The sequence below is a fragment of the Ambystoma mexicanum genome, chromosome 12, assembly GCF_040938575.1.
Source record: "Ambystoma mexicanum isolate Mex_15411 chromosome 12, UKY_AmexF1_1, whole genome shotgun sequence".
In the NCBI taxonomy this organism is placed as follows: Eukaryota; Metazoa; Chordata; class Amphibia; order Caudata; family Ambystomatidae; genus Ambystoma; species Ambystoma mexicanum.
The window spans coordinates 640,361,720-640,378,727 of record NC_090936.1 but is presented as its reverse complement, the minus strand read 5'-3'; the positions used below and the strand labels follow the sequence as shown (position 1 = coordinate 640,378,727).

General features: G+C 44.2%; 1 protein-coding gene across 1 annotated transcript in view; it reads right to left on the bottom strand.

Annotated features, from left to right (window-relative positions):
• Nucleotides 1-12,681: 12,681 nt before the first annotated feature.
• Nucleotides 12,682-17,008, bottom strand: part of LOC138514646 (hyaluronidase PH-20-like) — a 66,408-nt gene continuing 62,081 nt past the window's right edge. Inside the window, exon 5 of the mRNA XM_069630085.1 lies at nt 12,682-12,871. Within this exon, the coding sequence (XP_069486186.1) occupies nt 12,682-12,871 (190 nt within the window). The remainder of the gene's footprint in view (nt 12,872-17,008) is intronic.

Sequence of the window (17,008 nt, the reverse complement as noted above, 5' to 3'; positions counted from 1 at the left end):
AGAGAGTATGACTTGTCGAATGGCCTCATATTCATCCCTGTATTCCGGATGAGGGTAGAACTGTTCTTCATCCTGCCAATAGGCATCATCCTGCATGTCTTCCATGGCTCGTACGTATTGGTGTGGCCCACCGTAGTATACGGGGGGGCATCATTGGCCTTGGGAAGGTGGAGCAGGCTTGGTCCCTGGAACCATGGTGACATGGGGCTTGTCCTACTCATTGAGAATGACCGTCCTTCCCCATACACAGTTTGAAAATGGCCTTCCTTTCCGCAGTTGTAACACCTCTGGGCCAGGGCGGTACATACCCCCACGTGTGTTAATGCCATCCCGCATCTACAGCATGATCTTTGATGTCTGAGTGTTTGTCACTCTGGTGCCAGTCAGCAAAGAGGTTGTCACCCTCCTGGCATCTGGGTGAACTGGAGGACTTCCAGCCCTTTAAGATAGGTCAGCAATACATTTGAGAGGAATGGGGATGCAGAGGTTACTCAAACATCAATAAACTAAACGACTCAGGAAGATGGCAAAAAGATAACAGTTTTAATATTAATTATCTAAAACCGGGAGTACAACGTACATCAACGGATGTCTCACAGCATGGTCTCAATGAACTTTATTAAAAAAAGCACTCTTTTATACTAAAATCTGGTCATAGGTGACGTACAGCCTGCATATTACTAACATCATCCTACATGGCAAACTACAAAAATCTACTGAAGAGAGTGATTGGGTCTAAGGGAATATCTAAGTATACAATCCATACTCGTTTAACGGGCGTGAGAAAGGTTAAAGGTTTCTTATCAGGTGGGTCAACTAAGCCCTTCCCTTAAAACAGGTCACTGTGAACGTCACTAAATGCACAATGTCGTACTGGCTAGTTAATTATAGGACCCTCACTCATATATTCCTCTATCATTGGTTGGCTTCTAACCTCCGTCAGCATCCTTCGGCCCACGGTAGCCACACGCAGACCAGACTGCCAGGTGCTGGTGAGTTAGTCTTAAACATCCGCTTCCCACAAATTAGAACATCACCTCAGTGTTTGGGAGTGTTCTTTTGCTCTGGAAGAAACAGGGGAGTACAGGCACACTCTGCCCTCGTGCGTAGGTGTGACCATCCTGCTCGTCCAACTCCTTCTCCTCACGTGACTGAAGACTACAAAATTGACTGTATTTAAAAAGACTTTTCCAATGAGTCTCTGATGTCTTCTTTGTTCTCTCCAAGCTTCTGAACAGGAGGTTCATTCCTTCACAAGATTGTAACTAGTTTCTGTTCTTCTCGGCCACATATGACCTTGGCTTCTTGGCTCGTTCAACCTCGCCTTTCTGAACTTGGTTTGTAATCCATTTGTTTTCTAACTGCGCCACACTTGGAAAAGATGGCCTTCCTTCTTTAGCTCAGCTCTACTTTATAGTTCATAATGGGAGCATCCATTCTTTGCTTATTCCGATGTATCCATACATTGGCGCTTGCCGCAATCTATTCACTATAAAGCTAGCCTCATTGAAAACATTGTCTGCTTGCGTAACTTTGCGTTTGTACAGTTGTGAACTGGCTTAATATCTTCATTGTTTCTGTAGCATATGCCTCTTCATCTTGAGCCCAAGATGTTGCTCATCTTTGATACTTTCTTGATGCCTTATAGAATATCCGCATTCTCTCGTGTCTGCATCTTTTCTATTGTATGTCAACTCGGCTCTCTCATGACGACACCACTCTGCTTCGTCAGTCAGGCATTCTGCTTCTTCTGGGATTTCGTTCAAACAGCTATCATACTGTCTTGAATGCATGTATGGTTTTCTCAATTGGAACCTAGCCTCTAGGATTTCCTTTGGCCTCTGTCGTTTTAGTTGTTCCACATATGTCACATACTCTGGTTTCCAACATATTGGCGTTCTGAGCAAAGTGGTTGAGGTGGGGGTACTTAGCACCTTCTCTACATGGGCTTCAAATGCTGCCACAACATCTTGCTTGTTACCTTTGTTGTTGTGTTGGGTTTCCACTGAGGCTGCCTGGACGTCAACCCTTTCATATCCCATGGGATGAAGAGGACCTTCAGCAAGTTGGCCGGTATGGCATGTGGGTCACTTGCAAAGTTGATGGACTGGGTTCGGGTAGGTTGGAGATAGCACTGTGCTCGTTTGTGCAGCACTCCAGTTTAGAGCGTGAGGGCCTTTCTGCTTCCCTGCGTTGAGGCATGTTGGATGCTGGGGGCTCTGTTGGATGCTCCAACCGCGGTAATCTGAGTCGCAGCGTCACTGGCTACGGGAGTCCTGTGTCGCATAGATGCTTCTGTGGGACACTTTTATTCATTTGCATCCAGTGTTAAAGAACTGGAGCATGTGGTGGAAGCAAGGGAGAGGTCCCCGGCCCCTGTAATAAAGATATGACCCCCAACCTCGGTTATAAAAACTAGGCTGTTTGAGAACGTCAAACAGCCAGCAAATAGAGGATGTGTTTTACAGCTATTTAGTCAACTCCCTTCCCTATGTGTGTTGAAAAGCTCAGGCTTCAGGTATTTTGAACAGCTGGAGGGATTATAGCTCCACGTTGGCTTGTTTTTGTGGCAGAAGTGGTATCTTTGATTCAAGCTAAATGGGGCTTTGATATTGGTCAGGTGGACGTTTTTAAATTCATTGCTCATGGAAAGGGTAAAATACATAAATCAGAGACCAATCTTAATTCCATTGTGGTAATTGGCCAGCAAAATAAAATGGGTCAAGAAAAGACAAGTAGAGGCAAGGAGATGGTAGTCGATGATACCAATAAAGCACATGATTTTGGGGTTTTGCTGATGTGCTTTTTACGTAAGGCATGGTTTAAATCCTGAGGGCTATCTGAATAGAGAAATCTGGAACACATCGGGCTACCAGCATCTATTTCATGATAAGGGCTCCTTTGATGCTTGGGGGTGGAAGATAGTGTGTTGCTCCAGGAAACCTGGCTTTTCGGAGAAGCAAGGTTTGATGGGTTTAGACATTTTTATAAACCTGCTTGTAGAGGTTTGATAGGGTGTCCATATGAAGGTTTCGGAACTTTATGTTCAAATTGATATGAAGCCAATGAGATTACTCTGATTGGAGACATTCCCAATGTGCTGGCAGTGGAAATAGTGTGGCTGGATGAGTGCCATTTAATGATTGTAAATGTGTATGATCCCCCAGGAAAATACGGTGGATACACAATTGTAAATGTGTGAACTGTTGTCAATTGTTATAGTAGGGAAGGGTGGCAGTAATATATTGGTGGGACATGATCTTAATGCTAGTTGCTGTGATTATGCCATGGTGTAGGAGGGGGCCTTAATATTGGCGAAGCAAGGAGGAAGGAAAATCTGCCCTAATGATGTGGCTCAATCATGGGTCACGCTTTTTTATGATCTAAAGCTTAATATGTTAAATGGCAAACAGGTATAATCCTTCCTGCCAAAAATGTATTGACGAAAAACCGCCACCCTAGATTATGTTTTTGGATGTGATGATTTGTTAGCAGAGGCTGTGACGCTGATGTTCAGCTTTAACGATTATAGGAATGACGTTATTATTATGCTGACTTTAGGGTGTGACCACTTGAAAGTAATGTATAAAGTGGGTATGATACAAGTAAATGAGAGATTGAATCGTATTATTGGTTTCGGACAATAACGTGCAGTCAATAACGCAATATATAAATTTGTTGGACAGGAGGTTTGCCATGCTGGGGATGCCTGATGAAATTGAAGAGTGGATAAGTTTAGTTGCTTCTAAGTATAGGCTTAAGGGTAAGACTCAGGCTGTGAAAGAAGGTAGGAGTCACCTGCATGATTATGATGAAGTGATGGCGGCAGAGAAAAAGAAAGTAAGAAGGTTGGTGAGGTAATGCGTTGGTCTGGGAATTATATGGTATTACATTTTATTTGTATCACGCTCCTACACAAGTGTTTCAGAGCGCGACTAGGCAGGGGAGGGTAAGAGGGGAGAACACAGCACAACAAAAACGATCTTACTAGGCCCAGTGATATTGAGAATGCGCAAGTGCATGGGAATGGAAATAGGGAAAAAGTGCATGGAAGGGGGAGAGTGGAAAGTGCGGAGCAGAGGAGAGAAGATTAATAATAAATAAAAATAAATAGAAAATGGGGGCAATAAACAGTGTTAGAGCATCCAGCTTGTGGCAATTGCAGTGTATAAGGCAGCAGAATGGGTAAGTCTGATAAGTGCAGATGAAGAAGAAAAATGGGGCAGGGGGCTGTAATGGTACAGATACAGTCCCCAGTGCAAGGAGTGGCCAGGAGGCAGTGAAGGAGGGTGTCAGGGTGAGCAGGTACCTGGGCCCGGAGGACAGAGGGTGACCAGGTGCACAGTGCCAAGAGAGGGCAGATCAGCAGGGGAGAGGGGGAGCGAAGGCGGAAGCAAAGAGGAAGGTCTTGAGGTTCTTCCTGAACCGGAGATGGTTCTCCTCAAGTTTCAGATTGGCAGGGAGGCTGTTCCAGAGGGAGGCCCCAGCCGAAGATAGAGATCTACCCCCAGCTCGTTTCTTTGAAAAACGACTGACCTTAAGGGAGTTGGAGGTATGCGAAGGATGACGGGCTTGGACAACTAGAAATTAAAAAAAGTGATAAATAGAACTTGAAATTGGAACAGGTGGTACTGGACCTCTATGTCAAATAAAGACTGGCAATATTTATACCTTATATATTGGGGATAAGAAAATGTGATATATTTTAAAACAGAAAATGATCGATGTATGTTACATAGCCTGTGGTCAGTGGGGTTCCTTTTTGAAGGAGAAATCTAAATCGGAGACGTGCTGTTCCCAGTTTGAGGATGCTCCCCTGAAACTTAAGATACACATTAACGTATATTTATGATAATAAAAAGTTTGAACCCATCTACAGCTCCGGCCCTGATGATATTTCAAATGAGGTTATGTGAGTGAATCCATTGCTATGGGCAGATATCTTAAAGTCGTTATTTGATCTGATATTAACTTCGGGCAGCATTCCATACTCATGGAAGCAAGCCCATTTTATCCCTGTGCATAGAAAGGGAAATAGGGCAATGCCAGGACATATTGGAGTATTGTCGCTACTTGATGTGTCATGTAACATTTTTGTGACCTGTGTCCTCCATTATATACAAGAATAGATGGATGAAAATAATATTTTAAGCTGCTACCAGACAGGATTCCGCAAGGCTTTGTCCACTGTTCATAGTATATTAATTTTGAACTCTTTGATCCAAAAAGCGAGAAAGAGAAATGGACCTCCCTGCTATGCTCTTTTCATGGACGTCGCAGACGCATTTTACACTATTGACGGCGGTAAATTGTGGGTGAAATTAGAACTATTGAAAATGCCTAAAGATATGTTGCGTGTTTTTCAAATGCTGCATTGTGGCAATGAAGCGTGTGTCTGAATGAACGGGTTGATGGAGCTTTCTGATCGGTGTTCCATTGAAAGAGGAGTCAAGCAGGGGTGTGTGCTTGCACCAGCCCTTTTCAATTTGTTTATGGAGGGCTACTGTGACACAGAATATTGGGTCTATCTAATGTTAATGTTAATGGCTATTTGTACCGCACACTGCCATCACTGGAGTGGTCCCCTGGAGGCTCTGGAAAAAAAGGAGGGGTGGGGGGAGTTAGTGAGGGTGTACTGGAGAAGTGCAAGAGAGCATTGATGTGCTGTTGGCGGCCTCAGCTCGGAATTCCGTTGGCTGGGCTTGGCGTGTTATACTGTCGGAAGACGTTGTGTGCTGTTGTGCGGGTCTATGTTTGCTTTGTTTTGTTGTTGCAGTGTAGTGAAGTTTGTGCGGATTGTTGTGTTGTAGGTTTGTGGTTGTGTTTGGTTAGAATTTGAGAGGTGTATGCAGAGTGTGAAGTTGGTAGTGGGTTGGTTAATTGGTTAATAAGTATGTGGGTTTTACTTACCTTTTGTTAGCTGTGTGCCATCCAAAAATAAGTTACAAGAGTTATTGCTTATCTCTATCTGTGGTTCACTGATTTCAGAAGCACCTGTAATTGTATATTATATCCTTAGGTTTTACTCACCTGGTATAACTGCGTTATGACAAAAGTAGTTATAGGTTTTTACTGCACCTAGAATAAGTGTTTCACTATTCACTAAAAGTATATTGTCCAGTTGACTGGTTATGTGATTTGTGCTAAGAATCATTATACAACTGGAAGGGTCTACTGCCCTTGCATTACTGAATGTAACTGTAAAAAGTAACCATTGGTTTTTACTCCCCAAGAATAGGCTTGACCTATACTGAATGTGTATGGCAAGGTTTTGACTTCCCTAGAACTACTGTTAGGTACTTCAAATAAGGTCTATACTTGGGTCTATGCACTTTCAAGTATAGTGTTGTGTTTTTATACTGTGATTTCATATAATGTGTTAGTACTTACCCCTAGATTTATCTGGACCTACTTGTATTTAAATAAATCCTTTATTTTTACAATTCAAAGTGTTGTATAATGCAATGCCGACTCAGGCAATTAGATTGGAAGTAGGCCTAATAGCATTATCTACTTTCAGAAAGATCCAAAAGGGGAAAGTATGCATAAATATCATGTGGTCTGTGAATGAGTCTCTGCTGTCTTCGGTTATAAGCGAAATTCTGAAAGGAAATTGTCTGGTTTTAGTAGAATTCGTGAAAAGAAATAAATTATTCTTTAAACAGATATTGTGGTCACCCAATTGGGCAGATGTTTTGAGTTCATTAAATGTCAGCCTGAAGAAGCAGGCACAGGTATGGGATTGGGCAATGAATGTGGATTATGTGGGCAGGTTAAAATCATAAAGCACTTTCTTTAAAATGCACTTTCAATATTTTACACTGCAAAGGTATCTGTACAATTTTCCTGATCCCTCATTAAGGAGGGTTTTCATGCTAATAAGGTTAAATAAACTCCCAGCATTGGCAATTACAGGGGTGTGAACAGAGGATAGCACAGGGGCAACACGCTGGTCTTGGAAGCAAAACCACACAGAGCAACAGATGTTCGAATCCTGGATTCGCGCTTAGAAGTCGAACTCAGGTATGGTATTAGGTGCGTTATAAAAAACAATTAAATAAATAAATGTGTCCCAAAAGAATAAAAGAGCTTGTAGGCTATTTAACGACAAGGGTTCAACCAAATCAATATGCCATGTTTTAACTGAATGTTTAGCTATGCAGACATTTTATGTGGGATGTTATGCCTATAGCTTTCTCTTCACGTATCCACCTCCAACTCTGAGGTTCGGTCGCTTTTCTAAGCAAGTTGGTGGCAGATCTCTCTCTTTGGCCGGCACCTCTGTCTAGAACAGCCTCTCTGAAACTTGAGCAGAACCATCTCCGGAAGCAGCTGAAGACTTTCCTCTTTGCTTCTGCCTTCTATCTTCCACTTCCCTGCTGATCACCTGTCTGATACTGCACTGGTTACCTGGCTACCCTCTGAACCACGTACCCAGGTACCTGCCCTCCCCAGTTGCACACTTGCACTGCCTCCTGGCAACCCTGCACTTGGGGCTGTATCTGCAACCCTACAGTCCCCCTACTTGCAACTATCTAACACCTGTTGTCTGCACGTAACCCCTGCACTGCCACCTGTTGGCTGCACTCTCTTTTTTTCCCGATGTCTTGATCCTATGTCTTGCACTTCTCCTTCTTCCCTTCCCCTGGCACTTTTTCCATTCCCTCTCCCCTGCACTTGCACAATCTCAATGTCACTTGGGCTAGTAAGATCGGTGTGTTGTCCTCCCTTGTTACCCTCCCTTGCCTCGTCGCACCTTGAAACACTTGTGTATAGGCGCACTATAACTAAAAAATCATATCATAGGAAGCACATTGATTCCTTACAAAATATTGAAAAGGAACATTGCTGGTAAAATTGTGTTTCAGGACATTGTCCCTCATTACAAGTCAGGCGGTGGACCATGGTGCTATTAGCACCATGGTCCCTGCCGGATTCCGCCATGGTGGATGGCGGAATTACCGCCCCATTCTAAGGCGAGTGGGCGGTAATTCCCCATTTACCATTTGCCCTTCCCCATTCCCATTTTTGCCCCATAGGGGATAATGGGGATGGGGAAGGCGCTAATTACGGCACCGCAAATTACGGTGCCGTAATTAGCACCAAGGTCGCTTAGCGCCTTGGGCCCTCATTACAAGTCAGGCGTTAAGGGTTTAATGGCGCCGTCGGCGCCATTAACCCTTAACGCCTGATTCACACTTTAACGCCTGCTATTTGCAGGCGTTAAAGTCCAAGGCGCTAAGCTAATAGCACCATGGTCCACCGCCTGACTTGTAATGAGGGCCTTGGACTTTAACGCCTGCAAAAAGCATGCGTTAAAGTGTGAATCAGGAGTTAAGGGTTAACGGCGCCGGTGGCGCCGTTAAACCCTTAACACCTGACTTGTAATGAGGGCCATAGTATGCCAATGATAATTCCAGTGACTAAAGTCTGGCAGGCTTTTCAAAATGAACTTAGTATTAAAGAAAAGTGTGATTGTCCTGATAATGATAATGTTTAAAATGACATTTTTTTTTTAAAGATAAATACCTTATTATGTGTTTTTATTGTGTATATTATGGTATACTGGAATTTAGATTTGAATTCTAGATAATGTATTTATTTTTTTAGGCCTGTGATTATACTTATCAGTGTTTATTTATGTGTATAATTAATGGGTGAAAGTAAAATTTTAACCTATGCACACAACATTTTTTTTTTAAAAAGCCATGTTATTTGGCTCATGTCCTTGAAGGAAAAAGGTAACCTCTAAACTGATGGCTTCAACACAAACAGTGGTTCCGGAACAAGATGACCTCCCTGATCTTAGCTCATTCACTGGGAAAGACATACGATTCAAGATGCCCTCATACACAAAATTGAGACACTACTCACAAAGATCAGTGCCAAAAAGGCCTTAATTGCCACCAAAGCTCCCATGCTTGATACCCTCGACCAACCTAGTGTTACCCAAGCATCTCATATCGCCCATTCGCCCTCTGCCAAGTCACTCAAGAACAAGTGGTGTCTATTATCTCAGCAATTAAACCATCAAATTGCAAAGGAGACCCTTGCCCTGCCCACATAGTGAAACTGTGCAACCACGCTTGCCCCCATCATTACTGAGTTTGCCAATGCCTCCTTCCTGTCCAACACTATGCCTTCCAATATCAAATCTGCCTGGATCACACCACTCCTAAAGAAAACCTCTAATTCCCACCAATACCGCCCCATCACGACTGTCCCATTCCTATTTCAAATTCTCAATCGTCTTGCCTATGCACAAGTCCAACAGTCCCTGGAGCAAAACCACCTTCTCGGGAAAAAGCAATTGGGATTCTGCACCAAGCATAGTACAGAAACTGCCCTATTCGACCTAAAAATATAAATGGATAAGATCCATGACTCTGGAAACTAGCTATCCTCCTTCTACTAGATCTCTCTGCTGCGTTTGATCTGGTCAACCACAATATCCCATGCCACCACATCAGCCAACACTTCCATTTCTCTCCTGAAGCCACTGCCTGGATCAAATGGTTCCTCAGTGGTCGCACCACTAGAGTCCTCATTGGGGAGTCGGACTGCATCCCTGCGCCACTAGGTGTCCCGCAAGGCTCCTGCCTCTCACCTACACTTTATAACACATACACAAAGCCTCTGTTTGATCTTCTTGACTCACGGGAGATCATTTACACATTTCTGTGAAAGGCACTCAAATACTCATCCATATTACCGTTGATCATTTACGTGACTCTGCCACAATTAATGCAGTCTACAGTACAATCCAAAATTACTTGTGCTTAAATGATGATAAAACAGGGCTCCTCCTTGTTGGCTCCCCTTACTGACTCAAGCACCTTGATGCCTCCTTCTCCTCCTTCTGCATCAACGACACGATTATCCCAGTCTTGAAACACATCAAAACTCTGGGGTCCACCTCAAAGCAGACTTGTGCATGACCAGACATATTAATGCCCTTGTATCATCTATTGCCTACACTGCAAGGCTTATTTCTCTGAGGAGGCAATTCCTCTCACCCTGCAATTGCATTACTCTTGCTCGAGCACTAATCTTTATATATAAAGCTGAATGTGTGTATGTTTGTCCGGCTGTAAAAATCCACACTGTTGAACCCATGTCTACCAAATTGGGCCTGGATTCCTTTTTTTTCTGGGGAAAGATTGTAGTCTGTTTGGATGAAAAAATGTTATATGCAAAAATATTGTTGTGTGTATGTTTGTCCGGCTATACTATGTATATTGGTTGTTTGACAAATATGAGTAATAACTGTAGTATACCGCTATCTCTTCCTATGCCTGTTATGTAAAGTTTCCTCCTATTTTACTGTACCAAATGCTGTGGTACCTCTGGGACTGGGCATTACGAAAATTTGAAAAATAAATAAAATAGTAGAATTATTTGTAGGTGTTTTCCTTGACCTTGCAGGAAGTGGTCAGGGTTTTTACGCTACAATAGAAACCCAACATGGAAAGTGGTTTGCTTTGATCTAGGCTACTGCCTAAGGTTCAACATGACATGGCCAACAAGTGAAATTGAAAATAATACTACAGCTTCATGATTGAATGATCTTTCAGCCACTGTTCTTCACCCATCATATTTGTCTCCGAGCCAGATGGAACCTGGAGGTGCTGCATAGACTTCTGAAAAGTCAGTGAGCCCTCAAAATTCAATGTGTATTGCATGACAAGGAACGACAAACTAATTGAATAACCAAGGTCCTCCACTGTGATCTCTACATATAAGCTAACGAGGTGGGTACTTGTAGGTGCCCCTTCCACAAGACCAGCGAGATACAGCCTTTTCCACTCTGAACAATTTATTCCAAATTACAGTACTACCCTTGGGTTTACATGGAGCCCCAAACACTTTCCAAAAGCTAATGGATGCACTGCAAAAACCCCAAGGGGAATTCCATCCGGGACCAATGCCACAACAATGTGATGCATAGCAGTTCTTGGTAGGAACACTAGATCTGGTCTGTCAAACTCAGGAACATTTAAATTGGCTCCACCTACTGTAAAATATCTAGGGTTCTCTGTATGGAGTGGACTAGTTAGACAGACCACGGGTGAAGACGGTAAAGGTCATTGAGTTTTTTGGGTCTGGTGGGCTACAATAGTAGGCTTATATTTGTTTTCTCTACTATTGCTGCCACCCTTATAGATTAACTTTAAAATAAACCAATCCACCTCAGATTGACACCTAAAGAGGAACAAATCTTCAAAGCATCAAGACACCATGTGAAACACACCCATCATACCAGACATCCCAAAGCCATTCATACCCCAGACAGATTCCTTCATAATCAGCTTAGGGGACGTCCTATCCAAAGAAAAGAAAGCGATGGAACAGGCGATCATGCACATCAGCGTTAACCAATAATAGATCTAAGCTATACCATGAAATGGGCTATAGATTCCCTGAAATACTATCTGACCAGGAGAAAACATTGCCTTATCTCACATGGGCTGATCTACCTCTGACAAACCAGGACTACGACTCGCTTACCATCCTCGCAACCAAAATCAACCGCCATGTCCCAGTGAAACCCACCCTCAAGTCTAAACCCTTCATACCCTGATACACTCAACTTCAAAAAATGAACCATCAGAAAACAAGAAAAGACTTTGTAAAAATCCTGCAGCCCATCAACCTCACCCTGCTCAAGGATCTCTATGCTGCCACATACGACTGATCACCAATGTGAAAGACAACTAATACAAAAACAACATAGCCAAGACCAACAATGAACGCAGAGTCCTCCTCAAAGTAATTAAGCACTGCATCAACCCTCTTTATGACCCACCTGTACAGCACTCCATCAATAAATTCACCACCATCATCTCTTTATCGACAACAACAGCCTGATCTGCCAACACACAGACACCAACACTGCAACTGGCAGCAGACTACACATTTCATCTTTCAAAACCATAACTACCTAGACATCTTTCCAGACACGCACTATGAAATACCTCACGGCCACTCTAGCATCCCTTAAGGCCACATCGTAGACAGACGACATCCTCCCTGCCTCCTTACTCCAAACCCTTCTGACTGAAGCACTCTTCCCTTACCTGACAACCATCAAGTGCTCCCTAACTCAAGGCACCCTCCTATCAACACTAAATACCGGGCAAAAACGTTCAATTTTCAAGAAACAAACACTAGACCCTAATGGCCTCAGCAACTACCCCGAAACCCCCTTCCACTCAACCTAGGTAAGCTCCTTCAGAAAGCAGTAGCCAGGCAACTCTTTCAACACAATGAAGACAACAACCTCCTTCAGATGCAGCTTGGAAATGGCTACCATCAAGGTGATTGACGATGCCCTTAAAATCCTTGAGGATGGCCATCCTTGCCTCCTGCTTCTCCTTGACCTCTCAGCAGCACTTGCCACAGTAGACCACCAGACACTCACCAACAATCTACACTGCTGCATTGGGATCAACAAGATTGTCCTCAACTGGTTCAAATCCTACAAGATAACCAACACTACGTATTACCAGTGAAGTCCTGAAGGGACCCATTCTCTCGCCGTGATCGTCAGTCTTTACATGGAAATGTTCAGAACTCTCCACACAACATCCACACAGATATGCAGATGACAAGTAGCTCTACCTCAAGATATCCACCATCGAAAAAATCCACAGGCTCAAGGCCTGCCTCACATTTATCCAGTCATGGATGTCCAGAGCTGACCTCAAGGTCAACTTTTCCCATGACTAAATTCCTACTGTTTACCAACACCGATAATCTAGACATCCAGACCTGGCTCTCTATGAGCCTTGAGGGCTTCACATCCCAGCCACCTGTGCCAAGTTCATTGGTTTCGACATCAATAGACACATCTACTTCAAACAGCACATAGCTAGTAAGACACAAATGGCTTGATTACAACTTTCTCTTTTGCAGAAAAAAGCCCTTCATTCCAGAACACAACTTCAGATCTGCTGTCAAAGTCTTGTAGATGGTGGCAATTCCCTTTTTGAAGGCCTTCCGGCGACTAACCTGGAACCCCTGAGATGTGTCCTACATGCTGCAGCATGACTCAAAGGACTCTGCAAATTTGACCACATTATGCGACCCTCATTGAACTGCACTGGCTCATGATGCAAGCCTGTATCTTCAAATCCTGCTGATCATCTACAAGGCTGGCACCCTGAAGTGCCTAAGCTACTGCACTGAGAAACTGATTACCTCCAGAAGACTACAATTCACAATTCACCATATGTAAATACATGTGCAGACTTTATGTTCACTGGTGCAGGAAGGAAAGAACCATTAGACAGGCCTCGTCTATCTACACATCAAGACTGGATCCTTCTCCACATCATCATTAGACTCAACCCCTCACTTCTACAGACCCGAAAGGAGGGCAAACCCCTCCACTTCAAGGAATAACTCCCCCCTAACACCTAGGTTCACACACCCTCCAATTCTCACCCTACCTGGGAGATTTGTTCCCACTGTTTTCTCCCATGGTTGCTTGTCAATAGCTTGCTTCCCTCCCCTGTTAGCTCCCTGTTCCCTTGTTTCTCTGCTTATTGTGGTGTTCTCCCCCATTCCCCCCATGTTTGCAAAGTGCTCCATTGCTTCCCGAAGCTAGGTCTGTGGTCAATAAATACAATAATAATCTGACCAGGAGAACATACTGCCTTATCAGTGGCCCTTACCATTTGTTTGGTTGGCCTGCTACCAGATAAACCTCAAATGGTAGAGCAATTTGTGCCTATAGTCCTAGAGGTCTATACCGTGGAATACAGAAAGAGGAAAGAAGTGTTGACTGTCTGAGCCAAACACTACACAATTAAGATGGAAATAGGGGAAACGTGGTGGAAAAGGTTTTGTGATGAATCACATTCAGACTTGGTTTTGAGACTCTGGCGACTGGATAGGTCGACCTGTTAAGTGAAGTGTTAACCAGAGAAGGGACAATGAGAATACAAAGGTGCGAGAGGTTCTCCTGCTTCCTTGTGCCAGGTTATAGAGAAGCCCATAGTCCATTGAAAGAAATGGGGTTAAAAGACCTGATCTCTGCCACCCTCCAGACATCCTTAACCAGCGAGACAGCCTCTTTGGTCACAACACTGCACATTTGGAAGGAGCCCAGCAGGGTTGAGGTACAAACAGTTTTTAGCCCTTGAGTCCTGGTGCCACCATTGCCCCCAAATCCTTCATACTGTACCACAATGAAGGGGATACCCTCAGTGGTCGAAGTGTATGAAAAGAATTAGTGGAAATATGTTCCCTATCGGCCTGCCCCCGCTCCCAACAAACCCTATCACCACGCCCCCTTCCATGCACGATACAAACCCCCAGACACATGCACCCGCTGTTTAAGGGACCTTTCAGTGCAGTACACTAAAAGTGCAAATTTTAACTTCTTCCTTACACTTTTATTTTAAAACGAAACCATTACGGAATGGTTTCTTTTTAAAATAAATGTATGGGAACAGTCAGATGTAATTTGAAAAAGTAGAGGAGCACCGCTCCCAACCACGCCGCCCACTTCGACCACTGGATACCATGCTTGTACAGGGGATACTCTTCCCCCTTAATAGTTTGGTTCAGTTACGAGTGGGATAGGGATAACATTAATAGGAGCATCCCTTGCATAATGAGCTTTACTGTGCTTAAGGCCAGGAAAGTGGGAGACCATTGGTTATGGCAGCTCTCCCCGGTGCTCGCAACCTTGGCCAAGCTTACTAATTTGATACATGTCTCAGTCAGAATCTTACCCATGGGGCAGAGAGAGACTGCATACCTTACAACAGAGATGTTTCATTATCACTTGACCAGACTGGGAATGAATATTTATAAACACAAGGAAGGCATGAGCAAGTCACTTAGATGCCTGACTAAGCCTTGTTCAGAATAGGGAAAAACCAATACAAGACCATGGCTCAAACTAGTGAAAGGAATAATCATTACAGGAGAAATGGAATAATCAAGATCAAACTACAGAAAGGGTTTAGCAATACTCCATGCGCTCCTTAATTCCCAATTTATCTATGTTGTTCTTGTCTACAATCCCAGTTGGTCTTAAACCATCATAACCATCTGTGTCTATCTGGACTCCAACCTATCCATGAATAGACAAGTCAATGCAATTACCTCTTCAGCTGCGTACCATGTGAAGCTCATTAACGCAGTTAGACCATTTCTATCCAAATAGAACTGCACCAACGTAGCCAGAGCCATTACTGGGTCGAGGCTAGACTATTGTAATGTACTTTTCTTAGGGTCATGCACAAAAAATCTGGAAAAACTTCAAGTTATCCAGAACAATGCGCTCCGCGCAGCCAAGGGCATCCCCAAAGGGGAGCACATTACGGCTGCCAGAAAATCAGCCCACAGGCTACCAATAAAAGAAAGGATAATATTCAAGACATTGACACTGACCCACAAGTGCATCCACCTCTCCGCACCTGACTACCTATCGCAAAGGATCCACCTCCACCACCATTTTCAGGCGGCCCTCTGCCACCTCCTCTCCCTCTCTCATCTCTGATTGCCTTACTGCCATTCAAGATTGGTGTGCCGCCAATGATCTTTGTCTGAACTCCAGCAAGACGGAAATCCTCCTCATCGGCACACCTTCACCCTCCTTTCCCCTCGCTCTCTGGCCGGCCTCCCTTGGCCCTCCTCCTACCCCCACCTGCGAGGCTAAGAACCTCAGGGTCATCTTTGACTCCACCCTTTCCTTCTCTGCCCACATCTCTGAGGTCTCTAAAACGTCAAATTTCCGACTGCACCTCCTCAGAGGTACTCTGCCTTTCCTCTCCTTCCCCCAGAAGCTCATGGTATCCCAAGCTCTGGTTCTCTCAAGCTTGGACTATTGTAACAGCCTCTTTATAAATCTACCTGCCTCTACTCTCCTCCCTCTGAAACTAATCCAGAACAGGACTGCGAGACTTGTCCTTGGCCTCAAGCCCTGGGATCGTATCTCTCCAGCCCTGAAATCTCTCCATTGGCTCCCAGTGGATGCAAGGATTAAATTCAAAACCCTCTGCATTGTCCACAAGGCTTTCTGGGGCCTGGGTCCAAAAGACCTTCAGCTATCCCTCTGCGAATACCTCCCCTCTCGAGCTCTTTGCTCCTCTACCTCCAACTCCCTCAGGGTCAGTCGATTTTCAAAGAAACGAGCTGAGGGTAGATCTCTGTCTTCGGCTGGGGCCTCCTTCTGGAACAGCCTCCCTGACACTCTAAAACTTGAGGAGAACCATCTCCGGTTCCGGAAGCAGCTCAAGACCTTTCTCTTTTCTTCTGCCTTCGCTCCCCTTCTCCCCTGTTAATCTGTTCTCTCTTGTCACCGTGCACCTGGCCACCCTCTGTCCTCCGGGCCCAGGTACCTGCTCACCCTGCCACCCCCCCGCACTGCCTCCGGGCCACCCCTTGCACTTGGGTCTGTATCTGTACCCATACAGCCCCCCTCTTTTCTTCCTGCACTTAGCAGACTTATCCTGTCTGCTGCCTTAAACCTAGCACTTGCAAATTTCTGGCTGCGCTAAAACTGTTTGTTGCCTTTATTATTTATGTATTGTTATTTATCTGTTTCTCCTCAGCTTTGCACTTTCCACTTCTCCCCCTTCCATGCACTTTTCCCCTCCCCCTCTCCCTTGCACTTGCGCGTTCTCAATGTCAATGGGCCTAGTAAGATCACTGTTTTGTTCTCCCCTGTTCCCCTCCCCTCCCTTGCCTTGTCGCGCTCTGAAACACTTGTGTACGAGCGCGATAGAAATAAAATATCATATCATATATCACCTCTCTACCTCCACAAGGTAAACAAGAACACCCTAGGCTAACTTTTTTTATTATTATTTTTTTATTTATAACTTGGTTTTGAATTGAAAAACAAACTTTTTGTCATAACATATTCAGCTTAAGTCTTTTGGTGCACGCTTCTTTACTGCCGAGACTGTAGCATCACACAATAGAATAATTTGCTAAAGAGTTATAATTTTATGGATGATCTGACATAATTTTGTCCATAAAATGTATAACT